This window comes from Lontra canadensis, unplaced genomic scaffold, assembly GCF_010015895.1.
Source record: "Lontra canadensis isolate GAN:19392208 unplaced genomic scaffold, GSC_riverotter_1.0 scaffold46, whole genome shotgun sequence".
NCBI lineage: Eukaryota > Metazoa > Chordata > Mammalia > Carnivora > Mustelidae > Lontra > Lontra canadensis.
In genome coordinates, this window is record NW_022631040.1 from 9,118,853 (window position 1) to 9,135,006 (window position 16,154).

At 38.7% G+C, this 16,154-nt stretch overlaps 1 protein-coding gene across 12 annotated transcripts in view; it reads right to left on the reverse strand.

Annotated features, from left to right (window-relative positions):
* ESRRG (estrogen related receptor gamma) overlaps positions 1–16,154 on the reverse strand; it is a 618,606-nt gene that overhangs the window by 218,997 nt on the left and 383,455 nt on the right. Inside the window, exon 1 of one of the 12 annotated variants that reach the window (XM_032872915.1) lies at positions 5,703–5,898. The exons of 10 other annotated variants lie outside the window; for them this stretch is intronic. In XM_032872915.1, coding sequence (XP_032728806.1) covers positions 5,703–5,758 — 56 coding nt within the window. In that variant the 5' untranslated portion in view covers positions 5,759–5,898. Of the gene's footprint in view, positions 1–5,702; positions 5,899–16,154 lie in introns of those variants that run through there. One more of the 12 variants, XM_032872916.1, reaches the window with a different exon arrangement.

The following is a 16,154-nucleotide window of genomic DNA, read 5'->3' on the forward strand; positions in this document are numbered from 1 at the left end:
AGAAGTACAACACAAAGAGCAGCTGGCTGAGTGTTCTTTCTCAACACTCATTCAGATTTACTAAGCAAAATCACAGATATCTAAACTTACCCCTTCGAGTAAAATTCAAAAATTCTGAAATCTGTGATGTATTTTAGAGAAACAGAACACTTACTAGCCTTCTATATTTGCTTTCAGGGGAAAAAAAAAAAAGGAAGAAAAATGAGGAAACGACATATTTATGTAATACAGATTAATAAAATTCCTATTTATGCATTTCTCTGAGAGCTATCATGTTTACATTCAGATATATTTGTCAGGCCCTTGAATTGAAAAAAAAAAAAAAAAGAATGTAGCCAAGAGCTGATTCAAAACTATTTCTTGGACATGGGCCCAAACCATTAAATTATGCATTTAATATTAGTAGCTTATTTCCTATTTTACAAATCATTTATGATTACCAGCTTTTAAATTTAGGAAGGATAGCAGTTAAAAATTCAAAAAATCAGAAACAAATCGAGTTATTAGGTTACCTGTTAACCTGTCTTTCTGTATAGTTAAACCCATTCAGTTTAAAATCAACCTGGCAAATACCCGAAACATGACTTCCAGGTTAAAACCATGCCTGGCAAATTGAACTGGCAACTGACCGATCTGAAAAATACCTGAGATTCACTTTATTATATAAATGTAATGAGCACTGTTAGCAGCCTACCTCTTCCCATAGAGGTACATATTTCACGTGCATCTATACACGCAAACACACACGTGTGTGTATTCTACGGACTGCTCTGGATTTTAAAGTACGATGTGTGTACTGACGTATGTGTAATAGTCCAAACCGTGCATATCCATATACACATGGCGGTGAAAATAATCAACAGCAAAGCATACGAAATGCAGTGAGGAGAATGAGAAGCGGCAGAGACGCCTGGTGTCATCCCTGCACTATCAAATATACACATAAGTATGATTGGAGAAAGAGAACCTAAATATTTCACTGTCAGAGAACGTCGCAAACTGCAATTCATTTCTATCTCATGTGCTTTAGGACAATGACAATTTAATACAAGGCCAGTGGATGTAAAAGAGATAAAAACTGAACAAACTGGGCCAGTGTAATCAAAGATTTTCTCCAGAGAGCTGGCGAGGGCCGGAGCTCATATGCACTTAGAACAGATCAACGTTGTATTGTTTCTCTCTTCCATGAATTTGCTATGAAGCAAAATTCCAAGCCAAGCTTAGCTACTGCAATGACTTTAAAGTTCTATTGAAATACCTCCGATGCTCTTCTCTATTTCCAAATGCTTCAGAGGTAGTTCTAAAAAGTTTATTTGATATTAACTGGTTTCACAGAAATCATTGCCATTAATTGCCACTTGTCTGACCAAGTATCAACCATGGGCACAGATCTGAATTTGTTTTATGAAATCCTATAAGCCAAACCTTCCGTGCTGCACAGCACTTTGAAAGTAAAACAAAGAAATCTTTTTTTTTTTTTTTGTTTAGTCACTAGGCTAAAACAAATGTTGAGGAATTTTTCACAAGTGATACGGACTTGAGACTGGCCATTATGCCTACCTCCCAAAAGAAAGGTCTCTTCTTTGTCTGTAGATCTTCCAGGAGTAAGGTATTGTGAAAGTATTGTTAAATAGACTCATAGAGAAGTTACCTGCCCTCCTTGATGAATAGCACCATGTATCTAAAATTAATTGCAAAAGTATGGCCCAGCTAATGAGATGGTCCTTATCTTTTCTCAGCACAGGAAGCACAAGTATTTTTCTGCTGGCTCAATATTTTATAAAAAATGCCTAAAGGGTTATTAACTAAGTAAAAATCTGATTCAAAGACCTCAAAGACCCAAATTATCGTAAATTCTAAAACCTGGAAAACCTGGAGTTAAACCTGATTTCCTATATTATTTCCTTTTTAAACCTTAATTTCTTTTCTTTTTGACTTTGAAAAGAAAACCAAAGGGGGGGGGGAATCTTTTCTCCAGCTTCTATGAGCATTTTTAAAAACAGAATTACAATACCCTTTTTAAAAAGATGGTCAATATATATTACAAGTCAGATTAAATCAAAGAAATATATCAAAGGCCATCAATTTAGAATTAAAAAAAGAAGAAGAACAATGATACCTTATTGGGGGGAAAACACTGGAAAAACGATCATCCATGCAAGAGAATTAATGGATATCCACAAGGGCTTTGCTAATAACATGGGTTAATTACCGCTGTAACACACAAGGCTCAGTAAATAAAGCAGCAGTGCCATAAACACATTAAGATGAGAAACCATCACTATAAGAACCAGCCAACACCATCACCCTTGCCTCTGCCCAGGAAAGGGAAAGCTGTTTTCCGGCCCTTTCTGTCAAAAGGAGGATTTCTAAACTTAACCACCAAATGTTTATAAGGTAATCCATAAATATACTGACACAAAGGGCTGGTGAAACATGGGGTGCCCATCATTTACTCACCACTCCCATCCCACATTTATTCCATTAACTCAGGAACACTTATTTTTGCTTACTCGAAGGAGAAAATCACACGTTACGTAATACACACTGTCTGGCTATCTTGACTCTCTATAGTTTGGGATATGTACAATGGCTATTAAATTTTCAGAAAAATAGAATTAATCTGTTCGCTTTAGTGCAGGGATGGGCAAGGCTACTAGATTCTGCCGCTCAGGAACACTCACCCCTAAGTGCAGCTAGTTGTCACTTCCAGCAATTTACAAAGAAATCATCTGAAAACCCCACCTACACCACCTACCTTTAAGGCTGCAGGTGTTTTCAACAGATTGACAGAGAAGAAACAGGAGGAAAAGTAATATGAGCTCTAAGTCTGGAGTTTAGGTGTTCTTTCTTAGAAAAATAAACTTAAAGTGTCTGTTCATAGTTTTCAAATAAGATCACATCTTAAAGTGATTTAGGCAAGCTCCTTTTTCTAAAAAAAAAACGTATCCACTCGGAGTTAGGCTTGCTGTTGTTGTTACTGTACACATTTTTTCTTCCTGCCTATTTTCATCTCATACATTTTGACATTACAGTATTACTTTTGGATAGTTGTGTTTCCATTTACATTTTGCTGTTAATAAGGAGAGACGAGGCCGAGGGAAACAACAACAACAACAACAACAACAAACCCAGACACAGAAAGAGTGGACCGTACAAAATAAAACTTGCATAGCTCCGAAGAGGAATTTTAAAACACAAATCTGTTTCGTTTGCAATGCTGGGATTTCAATGATCAGGCTGAATTTACTAAACTGTTCCCTCCTCGGCTTGCCTGTTTTGGAGCGTTTCAATTGCCTTTCCTTCTTCCAACAGCTGTGACAACTGTTAAAACAGTCAGTAAAATTAAGTCCGCTCTATAATCCTGTAGTCAATGTTACATTTTAATCAGAGGTTGAAAGGGATTCATGTGATGAGCACACTCATTTAGAATGATTAGACGGACACATATGTCAAAATGAGCAGATATATTATTTTCATCTATTTATGCTATCAGTTATTACTGCTATTAAATGTGAAACAAGCTCTCAAGTATTATGTCCTTTAATGTGCTGGCACATTTCCTAAAATAAAAAACACATAGTTATAGGTTAACATTTTAGGCTCTCCTAATGGTGGTCAATAAATTGTACGCATCTTTTTAACAGCCTCCAAAACAGAAATTGGCTAGTATTTTCCTCTGAAACTGCATAACTCTGGTTTCATTTCTATGTATACACACACGTGATAGGGTTTAACCCAGTACAATTACTATGAATATGAATAGCATGTATAAATTCTGTGGTTTATTAATTGAGACAGAGAGGCAGATGCGTTGCTTAGCATTAGATCTTTCTGTCTGTCCAGTGAACCACGTAACCATCAGAACTGCATCCAGACAATAAATCTGTATTTTTTTAAAGATGACTTTTAATTGAGCCAAAAAGAAAGCTAGTTTGAATCTTGCGCCAAAGCCAAAAGGACATGTGCCCTGATTTCATTTCAATGCATCTGCTTTAAGAGGCTTATCTAAACTAATTATTCAAATTAGCTATAAGAAGTTAAATTCAAGAAAACTACTTTAAAAAGAAGCCTCTGGGGGATTTTTAAAGTTTGTTTTCTTTATTTATTTACAGAAGAAAGTTCAGAATCTGGGTGAGCGTGGAGAACGCCTTCTCCCTGACAGGAAGACATTTACACCCTCCAGTTCCACGACCCCCGGTGCACTAACCTTCAAGCCCCACTTGAGTGGGCAGTCCTACCTTTGTTTATTTCTCATTTTTATTTTCACACAATTTAAGGTTGTTTCTGGCCGTGAGTCTGTCGAACTGGATGCAGCCTGGCCAGCTTTCGGTCCCTCCTACGCCCATCTCTTGGAGAATAGCCCTTGCGTGAGTGTGTATGCGAGTGTGAGAGAGCGTGCGTGTGAGGGCACGTGCAAGCGTGCAGAGGCCGATCCACACACACTTGCACCCCTACACACACGAGCAGCCACTGACAGTGCGAGTCACTTTTCATCTCTTACTTAATTACAAAGCAACGCGATACGCAGTCACAAAGGACAGCTAGTGGACATCTACCTATAATGCACTACCTCCTCGTCGAGAGTTTCAGATTTTCTTCACAATCTGTAGAGAGATGTTTGCCAAGAGCACTCTTTTCAGAATTATAACAGTTGGTATTACTGTAATGTGAAAGCAGAGCGGTATAACTGACTCAACAGAAAGATGATCCAGGGACAGGTCTCAGGGTAGTCTAATACGTTATCTTAACAGTGGGCTGAAATTAAGTTTATGACCTACTCATCTACACAAGAATGCCTAATTGACTTGTCCTACCCCATCCACTTCTCCCCCACCTTTAGTGTTCCAAAGATATAGATACCGATATATATACACATATACACACAAATCCATGTGCATAAAGATATTCATGAATCCGAATTAAACTGCACCTAAGAACAAAAGTACTTTTCCCTATTTTCTGGACGTGATACACGACACAAATCCACAATCTCAATGTTGTCTGTTCAAGGGGAAATTTTAAAAGTCACTACTGTTTCTTCTTTAGTTTTTTTTTTTTTCCCCCCCTTAAATATTTATAATGTGTGAAAATCTCATGTTACTTAATGGACTGATTTGTCAGTTAAGTGCTGACTTAACGCTAACCATGCAAATAACATTATTCTAGCCCTGAATTGCACAGGGCTAGTTTTTAAATTGTTCTCTGAAGGAGAATTAGTAAATGTGCAATTTTGCCTCTAACTCTGCGCGGTAAGAAATGACAGGGAGCTGAAAATATCTGTCAAACTGCAAATACATAAGAGGCACTCAATAGTATAAATCATTTTGAATATCGTATTTTAAAACATCTTTCCTTGGGAAAATGGGTCCTAGTAAAAGATGCATTTTAACAGTTCACTAAGCATTTGTGCCAAGTGCCTATTCTTAGCACCTGAATAAGAAGTGACTGTCACACAGCTGTTTTACTGACAGTCACTGAGCTTTGCCTCAAAGGTAACATTGTAGTCAGAGAACAATTCTCGACTTACTGAATTAGGAGATCACCCTCAACACAAAAGGCACAAGACAGACACAAACAAGCACTCGTGCACACATCGTACCCAGGGCATTACCTGAATCCGTGTGCAAAGACACACTCTGCCCACCCCCGCACACGCACCCCCACGGCGAGTTTTAAAAAGGAAAGGAAAAGGTACCTACTCTTCCTCGTAGTGCAGGGAAAAAGATTCAGGCAGGCAAAGTTCTACCGAATCCATGTGCGACCGGCAACCATTATTCGTGCTCCCCAGCTATAAATCAAAGTTTCCTTGACAGAGCACAGCGCAATTAACACAAATGTTCTCCTAGTGACAAGCCTATAGGCACAGCCAGTTGGGACCAACGCTCTCACACTCTCCTAATCAAGGACTTAAAGCCCCGATTGGAGCTTATTAATATGAAGTAGGGCTTTACATATGCAGTCCCACCGGCCCAGCCGCGCAGCCGATTGGGGGGCGTCTGCCCAATCAGGAGGGAGGCGACGGGAGGCTGCGGGCGCCGAGCGGAGCCGGGCAGGTAGGCAGGGTGCGGAGAGCCGCGGGGACCCGGCTCCGCGCGCGGCGAGGGAGAGGGAGCGGGGCCCGCAGCCGCGATCGAAACGCTCCCGGGAGGCACCGTGCCTTTCCTTCTCTGTCTGTCTTTCTCTCTTTTTCTGGGAAGCTACAAAAGAAACCTAACTAACTGAACTCTCTAGGCACTGGAGGGATTTGTCTCGGGTGTCCAAGCCGAGACCCATTTGGCCTTGAGAAGCAGAACGCACGCACACTCTCGGTTCATTTGGGAGAGGATTCTGCGGAAGGTAGAGAATTAAGTTTGTGCTGCCCTGGTCTGTGTTTCACAGCCCCGGGGGGCTGCTGCTTCGGCAGTGCCGTACTCCCCCCACCCCCCCCCACCCCCCGTTTATTCGTAATCGCATCTTTTCCTGGTTCCCTGCTCCATGCTGGGCATTGGAAAAATCAAAGACGGTCTTCTAAATTGTTCGGGCGTGTGAGCCCCTGGGATGGTCCTCCCGGAGGTGGAATGCAGTTTTGCACAACTACAGAAGAGGAAATAGTAGTGCTCAGTCCAAACTGAGAGGATGCCTATGCAAATTATATGTGTAAACATTTCTTTACCTGCTGTCTCCCTACATACAGATACACAAGGCATAGCTTTCTCAAAGCAAAGGTAAACAACTCTAGGACAAATTGGCTTCTCCAGTGACAGGGGTGGGGGTCTGAGGGCTGTAGGGGAAATAGTACATTAAATCCATCTCAGTGCATTTTGACAAAATACAGACTGCGTTTCCTTTTTTTTTTTCTCCCCCCCCCCCCACCACCCTTGCCTGGAGAGCATTACTACACCACGCACTAAGTGTTCTTAATCACATACTTATTTCAATACAAGCTTCCAAACTGGAAGGCATATACAAATGTATAGAATTTTACCCAAAACATCAGTTTCCAAATGAAACGCAGTGTACATACTTGTTTCTATACATAACACACCCTGAATGCTTAAAAAAAAAAAAAAAAATCAACCCAGAAACATTTTGTAAATCATCACACAGTCTGGCCATTATAAGGAATAGTTTCAAAGAGATAACAATTTAGGCAAACTAAGAATTTTCAATCAAAAACAATTTTTTTAAGGATATAAGAAGAGAAGGTTATTTTCCCTTCAATAATGTGGAATGTGTTCTTAGTTTTCATATAACAAAGAGTTTTCTTAGGTCCTACTTGGAACTACAGGCTCTTTTATACTAGCAAATATATTGGAATAGATGCCAGCTATTGATGGCAAATTGCTCCCTTATGGAGAGGGGAAGACCCACAATTTTGATGTAATTCAGCTCTACTGCTACCAACCTTTTGCATCTTAAGTGTTCCACGATATAAATAGTATAATCTTTGAGATCAAAATAAATTAGTTCAGATATTCAGTGTGTGTTGAAGTCACTAAATCAGAACTCAACTCTCTCAACCCTTTCAGATTTTCTAGGTCTTTAAAAAAACAAAACACTAAAATAGAGCATCCACATTAAAATTCAGAATGTAAAAATGACAGACCTGATTTGTCCCCCCACAGAAGAAAGCCATTTTCCTGCCATGTATTTGACCATATCTAAGATATGGGCCTGATTCCTTTTATTTGTGGTCTAAATTCTTACAAGTTTTTAGATGAGAACTCACATAGCAAAAACTGTGCCTGAGAATAGTGTATAAAAGCAGGTAGTAAAAGCTTAATTACCAGTAGCATTATGCTGTCTATATTGTTAAATGTGAACTCTGCAATTAAGATGTAAATTTGGTTGTGAGCAGTGAATTAAAAGAGCTTTGAGATGTAGAAGAAAATCCAAGCATTCTGCAGATACCACCTCCCAAAAAAAGGATTGTCTATTCAACCAAAAATGAGACATGTAATCATTTTATAATTTAAAAAAAATAAATAAAGAGGCATTTGGAATAGAAACATGATTTTTTCCAAAACAGAATTAAAGAAATATGGAAGCTAATATAGCATCAGAATGAAAGAAAAACATCTTGGGTTCAAAGATTATTATCTACATTTCTGAACAAACGAAAATTCCCAGGATAATTAATAGATCCAGTTGTATACATTTTTAAACAATGTCCCCCAAATAGAGTTCCTTTTTAATTTTTTTCTAAAGACACTTTAAAAAAATAATGATTTTATGTACTCGACCCACCTTAAAGCACTCAATACCTTCAGATTTTGCACCTGTGCAGAATCCCGTACTGTATTCAGTTTCTTTGCATTATCATGCTGTGACAGAACCTGTTTATTACTCCTTTGAAATGGCCTTTTAAAGACAAGATTTGTAGTCAATTATTTCCCGATGGACCTTAAATCACCACATTTCATAGGAGTCATCGTTTACTTCCCAGAATTTTCTTATTTCCTTTTGGGTACTGATCTGCCCCATTAGGAACCGCTGGATCTCATTGGTATATATTTTAGACATGTTTAGACTCTTCCATGTGTCAGTCTCTTCTGTGCTCACAGAGACACAGGTACAACAGACAGCGCATCGTCCCCACTGATCTCTCACTAACCATATTTCATCAGTGCAAGGTACAGTGTCCACTGAGCTAGCTGCTTTCTGAATGGCCAGACATATACCAGTGTATATACATACACGGATCTGTATGTTCCCTTTGGGGTCAAAGTGTCACCTTTGCAAGTCAAGGACCTAAGATTACACAGACTGTCTTGAATCCAGTTTAACCAATTTGAAATTTAAAATAACATCTACTGCACTAAACCTGCAAGACAGCTTCCAGAATATTTTATAAACACGCAGCTTAGTCATCTCCAGAATCTTCCCTAGCCACAGTTTTCTCACCTTGAAGGAGGAAACAGTGGATAAGCACGGGAAATACCCACATCATGGGCAATACTGAGCATACATCTTTTAGAATCTCAACAACAAAGGATATTGGGGAAAAAATGAAACAAACAAATTAAACAGCCTCGACTAAACACATATTGCTAAACAGTCAATACACTTCACAATCTTACCACAAGGAGTCTACCCAAAGCAGGAAAAAAAAAATGGGACTAAATGAAAGAACCTCTTAGGACTATTTCACACGGAATATTAATCAATTAGTTAATATCCATCTATTATGCACCAGGCCGTGGGTCCATGCATAGTTTCAATCTCTTTTTCCTTAAACAATGCAGTCACAAATACCCAGACAACTTCATCCTCAGGCCCTAACTCCTGCACAGACACCAGCAGAAAATATACTTCATTTCCATTTGAAAGAACAGAATGGCAACAAGCAAAACTCAAGTGCAAACAACACGTAGCTTCCTGTTTACTGTACTGGAAATTTTACTGTATTTTAGTCAGAATCCTTTCCTAAAACAGTGAATTCTTATGCTGCTAAGAGATGATGAGAAATGTTTCAGCTTGCCATTATTGCATATTAAGAGCTACTTTTAGTTCCCAACTTCCTTTTGTGAAAATTAACAGGACTAATCTGTCTTAAAATGCTTCTAGTTGTCACACTATTTTTGAAGCAAATTTTATTTTATATTGCACATCTGTCATTTGTTAACTATTTAAAACTCAACAAGGCATAACAAATTTAGATTTTCCAATCGCTTTCTAACTTACCTTTGTGGATCTTTCCTCAAGACCAGAAACCCTTAAAAAAGTTCTTTAACTCTTTGAACCATCTTCCCTGCTGTCTTTGATAGCTTGCGTATAGTATAATGTACCGTAATGCTAAAAGCAAGTCAAGACTATTAGAAACTATTATCTTTAACTCTAAAAGAAAAGCCACAAATGAACATCTCTGCAAAAAATATCCTGCTGGGCAAACAGGAGGCTTAGACACCAGGATTCCTTTTGCATCCTCTGATGACCTGGGTGGCCCCTAGCAGGTCACCTCATGTACCTACCCCCTCTTTTCCTCATCTGTGCATTGGGACTGCTTTTATGCTTTAAACCTGCTTAAGAACACACCTTTCCCAGTGGGAACGTGAAGACTACTTTCGGAGTCAGTATGACTGCTTTCCTCTCTATCACCACCAAACCTCCATCAATTCATCATACCTCATCTTCTGCTGCCTTTCATTTCTAGGGCACAGGCTTTGATATTTAAATTATTGTCTCGATTGGCAAGAAGCAATCATTTCGACTGAAAGTGATCACTTCCACAGAAACACTAATAAAAACCTCGCCTTTTGACAAACCTCTTGTCCTATAAATCCATCCCATTCCCAAATTACCAAGTCCATGTAAAAAGCCCATTCTCTGGGGAGCAATTACCTCACCTCTATAACACACCAAAAACTCTTTTCTCAGGGTTTGTGAAAGTGGGGGTGGAGGGAGTGGGAATCAAAGGAAGACAGAGAAAGTAACAGAGACAATTCGGTTTCTGTTTAATTAATTTAGGATTATTTCACTTTCATTTCATCAAGCTAATAAGATACATGGTAAAATATCAGGCAAGATTAAGTTATAAACTATAGTAGCTCCAATGGGAAAAGCAACTTTAGTTACACTGTATTTCCAACATATGTACCCTGGTGAATGACTAGATGCATTTTCTAGTATCCTATGAACTTTCTATAACCTGTATGGCATATATTTACAGAGCAATAGTTAACATTTTGAGATTATACGTTAATAAGTGAGTTGCAGTTATATTCTTTCCTGAATGTTAAGCACCATGAGCTAAATGCAGAAAACATTCAAGGTCAATGTCCCATTTTAGACCTTTTCAGGCAGCTGTAATATTATGATAATCAAGCTTAAAATATTCCTATAGAAAGAGTAAATTAGCCTTTTCACTTGAAAGATGATTATGATAAACAATAAACCTAAGAGAGGACAAAATCCCTATTTTTAAAGGCCATAAATTGTTGACTCAATCATGTGTGTGATAGTGTTGTCCAAAATAAAGGGTAGCTTAACTCTGAGAGGAAGGGGGAGGGGTGGGGGGGAGAGTAGTGGAGACAGAGCGGGAGGGGGAAGTGGAACAAATATGACAGATTTTAGAATAAGCAATACTTGCTTTGATACTAGCAAAATGATCAAATTATCCATCTTAAACACCCCATTCAACATCTATTCAAAGTTAAAAATGCATCGGGCCAAGAAACATCAAAACACACAAAGTATGTTTTTTCTTGACTTAGAGGACTCTTGGACTCTATTTGAAAGTTCTCTTTTCCTATTGTTCCCTTTAACCCTTTCATCCAAATTTTCAAACGACCATTGGGGGGGGTATATGTTAAGTGAGCCCTGCAGCATCTGGTGTCCATATAAACAGACTTAGAGCCTATTACTTTTTTTTTTTTTTAATGTTAGAACTGTCTGACACACTCTTCTAAGCTTCCCTTTTATAAATGAGCACATTTGATAAAAATCTGCTTTCCCCAAGCAAGGCAAATTAATGAGGGGTGCGTATCTGTCATGCCTGGCCAAAGTCAGAAGATGGTGGAAGGTGTCTGTCACTGGGAAGGTCTCATAGGCAGCTCCACAGTCAACCTTGGGCTCCTGTTCCAATTACAAAGGATGAGGCTTTGGCCTAGGGTCACGCCACAGATCTAACTCTCAGTTTCCTTTGCTATTAAATGGGAATAACAATAAGAACAATCTTGTAAAACTGTTATGGGGATTAACTCCATTTAAAGTAATGTAGCACCCGAGTCTGGTCCTAGTTGGGGGTGGGGAGGATAGACCCCTGACTCAGTGGGCCAAGACCTTCTGACTTGTGCCAGCTGTCCTAGCTTAATAATTTACAGTCTCCCTCCTTACACTCTCCAGAGTACCTCAGTTTGGATAATAAATTTTACTGTCATTGTTCACATAGTGAGCCTCGCATAAATGTTAGCCATGCTGTTTTTAAATCTCACTAAATGAAAGAAAAAATGTAAAGAAATGGCATTATCCATTCATTTGGTCTTCATCTTTGGCAAGGAGTTCAAGGTGCTTCATGCAGAAAAGGAAACAAAGTGTTAAAGTATTCCCCCCATGAACACAGTGGGACTGTTTGCCCTAAGAGGATACGGACTGCTCGCTAGAATACTGCCACGCACATATGGGCTCAGGATAATGAGAGGGGACGAAAGATGTCCCCCGTGCAGCCAACCATTGTGTTCATGCATGAGTGTGAAGAAGACAGATTTGGGAACGTTCGATGATTCTGCTGACTCTCCAGACCATTCCATTGTCCACTGTTTACCAAAAAGAAGGGGACAGAGACATTGCTCCTGGTCCTTTTCTCTTCCTTTAAGGCTTTCTTCCACAACCCTCTACTCCAGCAGTTCAGTCAATAATGCTGTTGATTTTATTACTATTCCAAGCACAAGCTCATTCACCCAGGAGCGACTTTGATCAGATATCTCAGTAACTCAACTTCTTCACAAGGCTTTGCTCTTGTTACACTGAATGGCCACTAATCTAGGGCAGAACACAAAGTCTGGGCAACGGGGAATGATGGACAGGGAGGGACCACAGGCATGATGAGTCCAACCTGGCTACCTTACAGGTGAGGAAAATGAGGCCCAGAGTGGCTAAGAGTCTTAACCCAAGTTTCATACTCAGGTAGTAGAAAAGCTCATATTAGAAAAGATTACACGTCTCCTCTTCCCAGAGCTTACATAGTAACAAGCTACTCACGTTAATCTCCTAGTTGTTGATAATATACCAGGGCATGGTACTCCAGCAGAGGGATGAGCGCTCTGGGGGCAAAAGACCCAGGTAATAAGAGCCAAGGGACATCACATCCCAAGAGATAAATACCCAAGAGTATATACCAAACTGTCCTTTACTTTCTCCAAAAGCCTAGAAAGATAAAAAGAGTCACATATTTAAAAAGAAGTCGATTTGAATTGATAGACAGGAATTCTCTCTCTCTCTCTCCTCCCCAGGGAATTAGGTGTACCTTTTTTTTTTTTTCTTAAGATTTTATTTATGTGAGAGAGAGAATGACAGAATGACAGAGGAGAAGGTCAGAGGGAGAAGCAGACTCCCTGCTGAGCAGGGAGCTGGATATGGGGCTGTGGGACTCCATTCTGGGACCCCAGGATCATGACCTGAGCTGAAGGCAGTCGCTTAACCCACTGAGCCACCCAAGCACCCAAGGTGTCCTTTCATAAACACATTTGACAATCATTTCATTTAGGGATCTGGTTTTTATGAAGTGACCCCTCCCTTCCCCACCTTAACCTCTCCCTCACTGTCATCTGTGAAACTGAGGGGTTCCCCAGAGCCAGCAAGGGCCCTCAGTAAGTAGTCCTGTCAATGTTACAGAAACACAGGAAGAGTCTTGAATGAATGAGGTGATGACTGATGTTAATATTCGGTGTCTTGCTGCCATATTTAAAGATTATAATTTGGTTCAATTATTAGAGCACTATAGGGAATTTTAAGAGATACAATTTTATATAAATATATAAAATATATTTATATGTGTATGTGCATATATCTATATATATTTATATCTATCGATATATAAAAGAAGTCAGTGGAAAGGAAGGAGCTAATAGAAAAAGACAAAAAAGAAGAAAAAAATGAGAGGACAAGGTTCACCATTCTCAGCTGCTCTGGCCCTTCTAGACCAGTTAGTTTTCTGAGAGATCGCTTTCTTCCTCCTCTTTCTATTTTTGTTTTCCAAATATTCATAGTGACTAAGTGTGAGATAATGAAAAATAATACTTATTATTAAAACAATGCTGCCATGTCAGTACCTAAATCTATACCACTCACCCAGGTAACATGAAAACGTTTTCCCATTTAACCTGACAGCTTTTAAAAATCACCATATCCCAGATATGTCCTGAAAATAAATACTTTCCTTATAAAAGCATTCAAAGATGGCTCTTGTATACAACATAAAAATTTCTATATTAAGGATTCCGGGGTTTCCTTGCTTAAATGTTGACAAAGCTCCCATGAAGAATGGCCACAGAGTTCCATTTCTTCATGCCATTATGCTGGAACGGCACTGAATACTGAAACACTTTCAGAAAGGAGGTGGATTTCTCTTCTTATGGGAGAGGAAGAAGGGACTTAATTAATCAGCAGAAAAAGACAAAGGTCTTGCCTTTAGGCCACTCTCTTCCTCTCTTAATGCCTGTAATTCTTTAACCAAGTCCTGCATCTTCTGTTTGTGGTTTCATTCCAAGACCAAGACACTGATGAGAACACATCACATCAGGGAGAGACCAAAAAATAATATATATAGATAAAAAAACCAGACTTTGGATGCAAAAGAGAGTACAACAAAGAATTCCTTCCTCATTTTCCTGGTAGATTAAAATAACAGGAATGGGGAAAAAAATAAAATAAAAAATAAAATAACAATTATGATGATGCAGTAGGGGATCTGAGGACAATAGTCACTCTGAAGCCCTAGAGTCTCATCTCACCTGTGGTTTGTCACTAAATGCACGGCTACTTGTGTCGGCAGCTTTATCCAATCAAACTGTGTTACAGAAAAGCAAATAACATAATTAAAGATCTCACTTTTTTTTTTTAATAGTTCAGTTACCACTTGAATTAGAACATTAAATAAATCAAAGCCAATTTTCATCAGTGAGAAAAGAAAAGAAACAGATTAATTCACCCTTGGATGAACGGCAACTCTAAACGAAGTAAAATTTAACAAAGGAAGAAGATTTTTTGAACTTTATATTTTTAAAGTATAACCAGCTAGAGAAGTTAAGCTGTTTAGGAAAATTTTTAACTATAATGAATAACTAGAATATCTAGTATTTTTTGGTTATAATTTAACATTAACAATGCAGTTTCACACATGCATCTTTTGTTCCTCAAAACAACACTGTGGAGCAGTTAGAAACTACATTATTATTATCCCCATTGTACTGATGACAGAACTGAGGTCCAATAGTTTATTTGCTTGTCCAAAGACATTTCCATTGTTAGGTTGCAAAGTCAGGACCTAAATTTCTTGTTTTTTTTTTTTTTTTAATTCCACTTGTCTTGCCCTCCTAATCTGAAGCAGTTTCCCAAAAGTCTTGTGACATCCTCTTAAAAAAGACACACAGGAATACAGAAAGCACTCACCAGTACACATTTTTGCTCCCCAAAATAGTTTTGTTTTAGGAAAGTGAAATAAAGCTGCTCCGACCAATTGTACACCTTATCCCTTCCTTTCTTACTGAAAAAAACACACATTTTAGAAGCACCATCTGTACCAGGCCCTGTGTAAATTTCCTGGGATAAACATATACCTTAGTAATGAGAATGTAAAATACAAAAAAGGGAACCTGAGGTCTCAGTCTCCCCTCTCCATCACTGATTTCACAGAAAGGTTTGGTATATCCCTCTGTTCATTAGTTTCTCTTCCCCAAGTTTCAAAGTAATGTAACTATAGTCTAATTCTAGAATATCTAAGCCAAAGAACAAAGACGTCTAAGGAGGGACAAAACAGTAGCAGCAGCATTTTTTAAAATTAAATTAAAATTAAAAATCAACCTATTTGTCTGGAAATTTTCCAAGATTTCATCATTAATAAAAAGGAACTATAATCACTCATATAACGTAACAGGTCTATAAACATTTGGTGTTCTCTTCATGATTATTCTATTTCATCTTTCCAGTCTTTCCAGAAGTCTGTAGAAGGAACATGCACGGCATACTGCCAGGTGTCTCAGTCCTGGCTCTATGACAGCTAGGAAGATCTTGAAGGAAACATGGCCACATTTTGTTTTCTCTATTAGCGAAGATGATTAAATGAGACAGTATGAGCTTTAATGGGTTCTTTCTGTGGTCAGAGTCTCCCAGTTTGGCCCCACCATTGGTTTCACTCCCATCGATTGAGCAGTTAGTCCTATTCAATTATTCAATCCCAATCAATACTTTGAGATGTACAGTATGTAAATGTAAACATTTTGTTTACTTCTACCAGACTTAATTCATGCACTCTTACTGAGTGAGAAAGTTAACATATTTATAAATAAACCAGGTGGTATTGCAAAGAAAGTATTCCCTTCTTTGTAATCTTGTCTGTCACTTAGCTACAATGCTTAGCAACAGGATTTACAGAGTACACAGAACACCCTTCCGATCCTTGGAGGCCAGCGAAAATGTCTCCTATTTCCAGGGGTCCCCAGACTGAATCAGTGGCT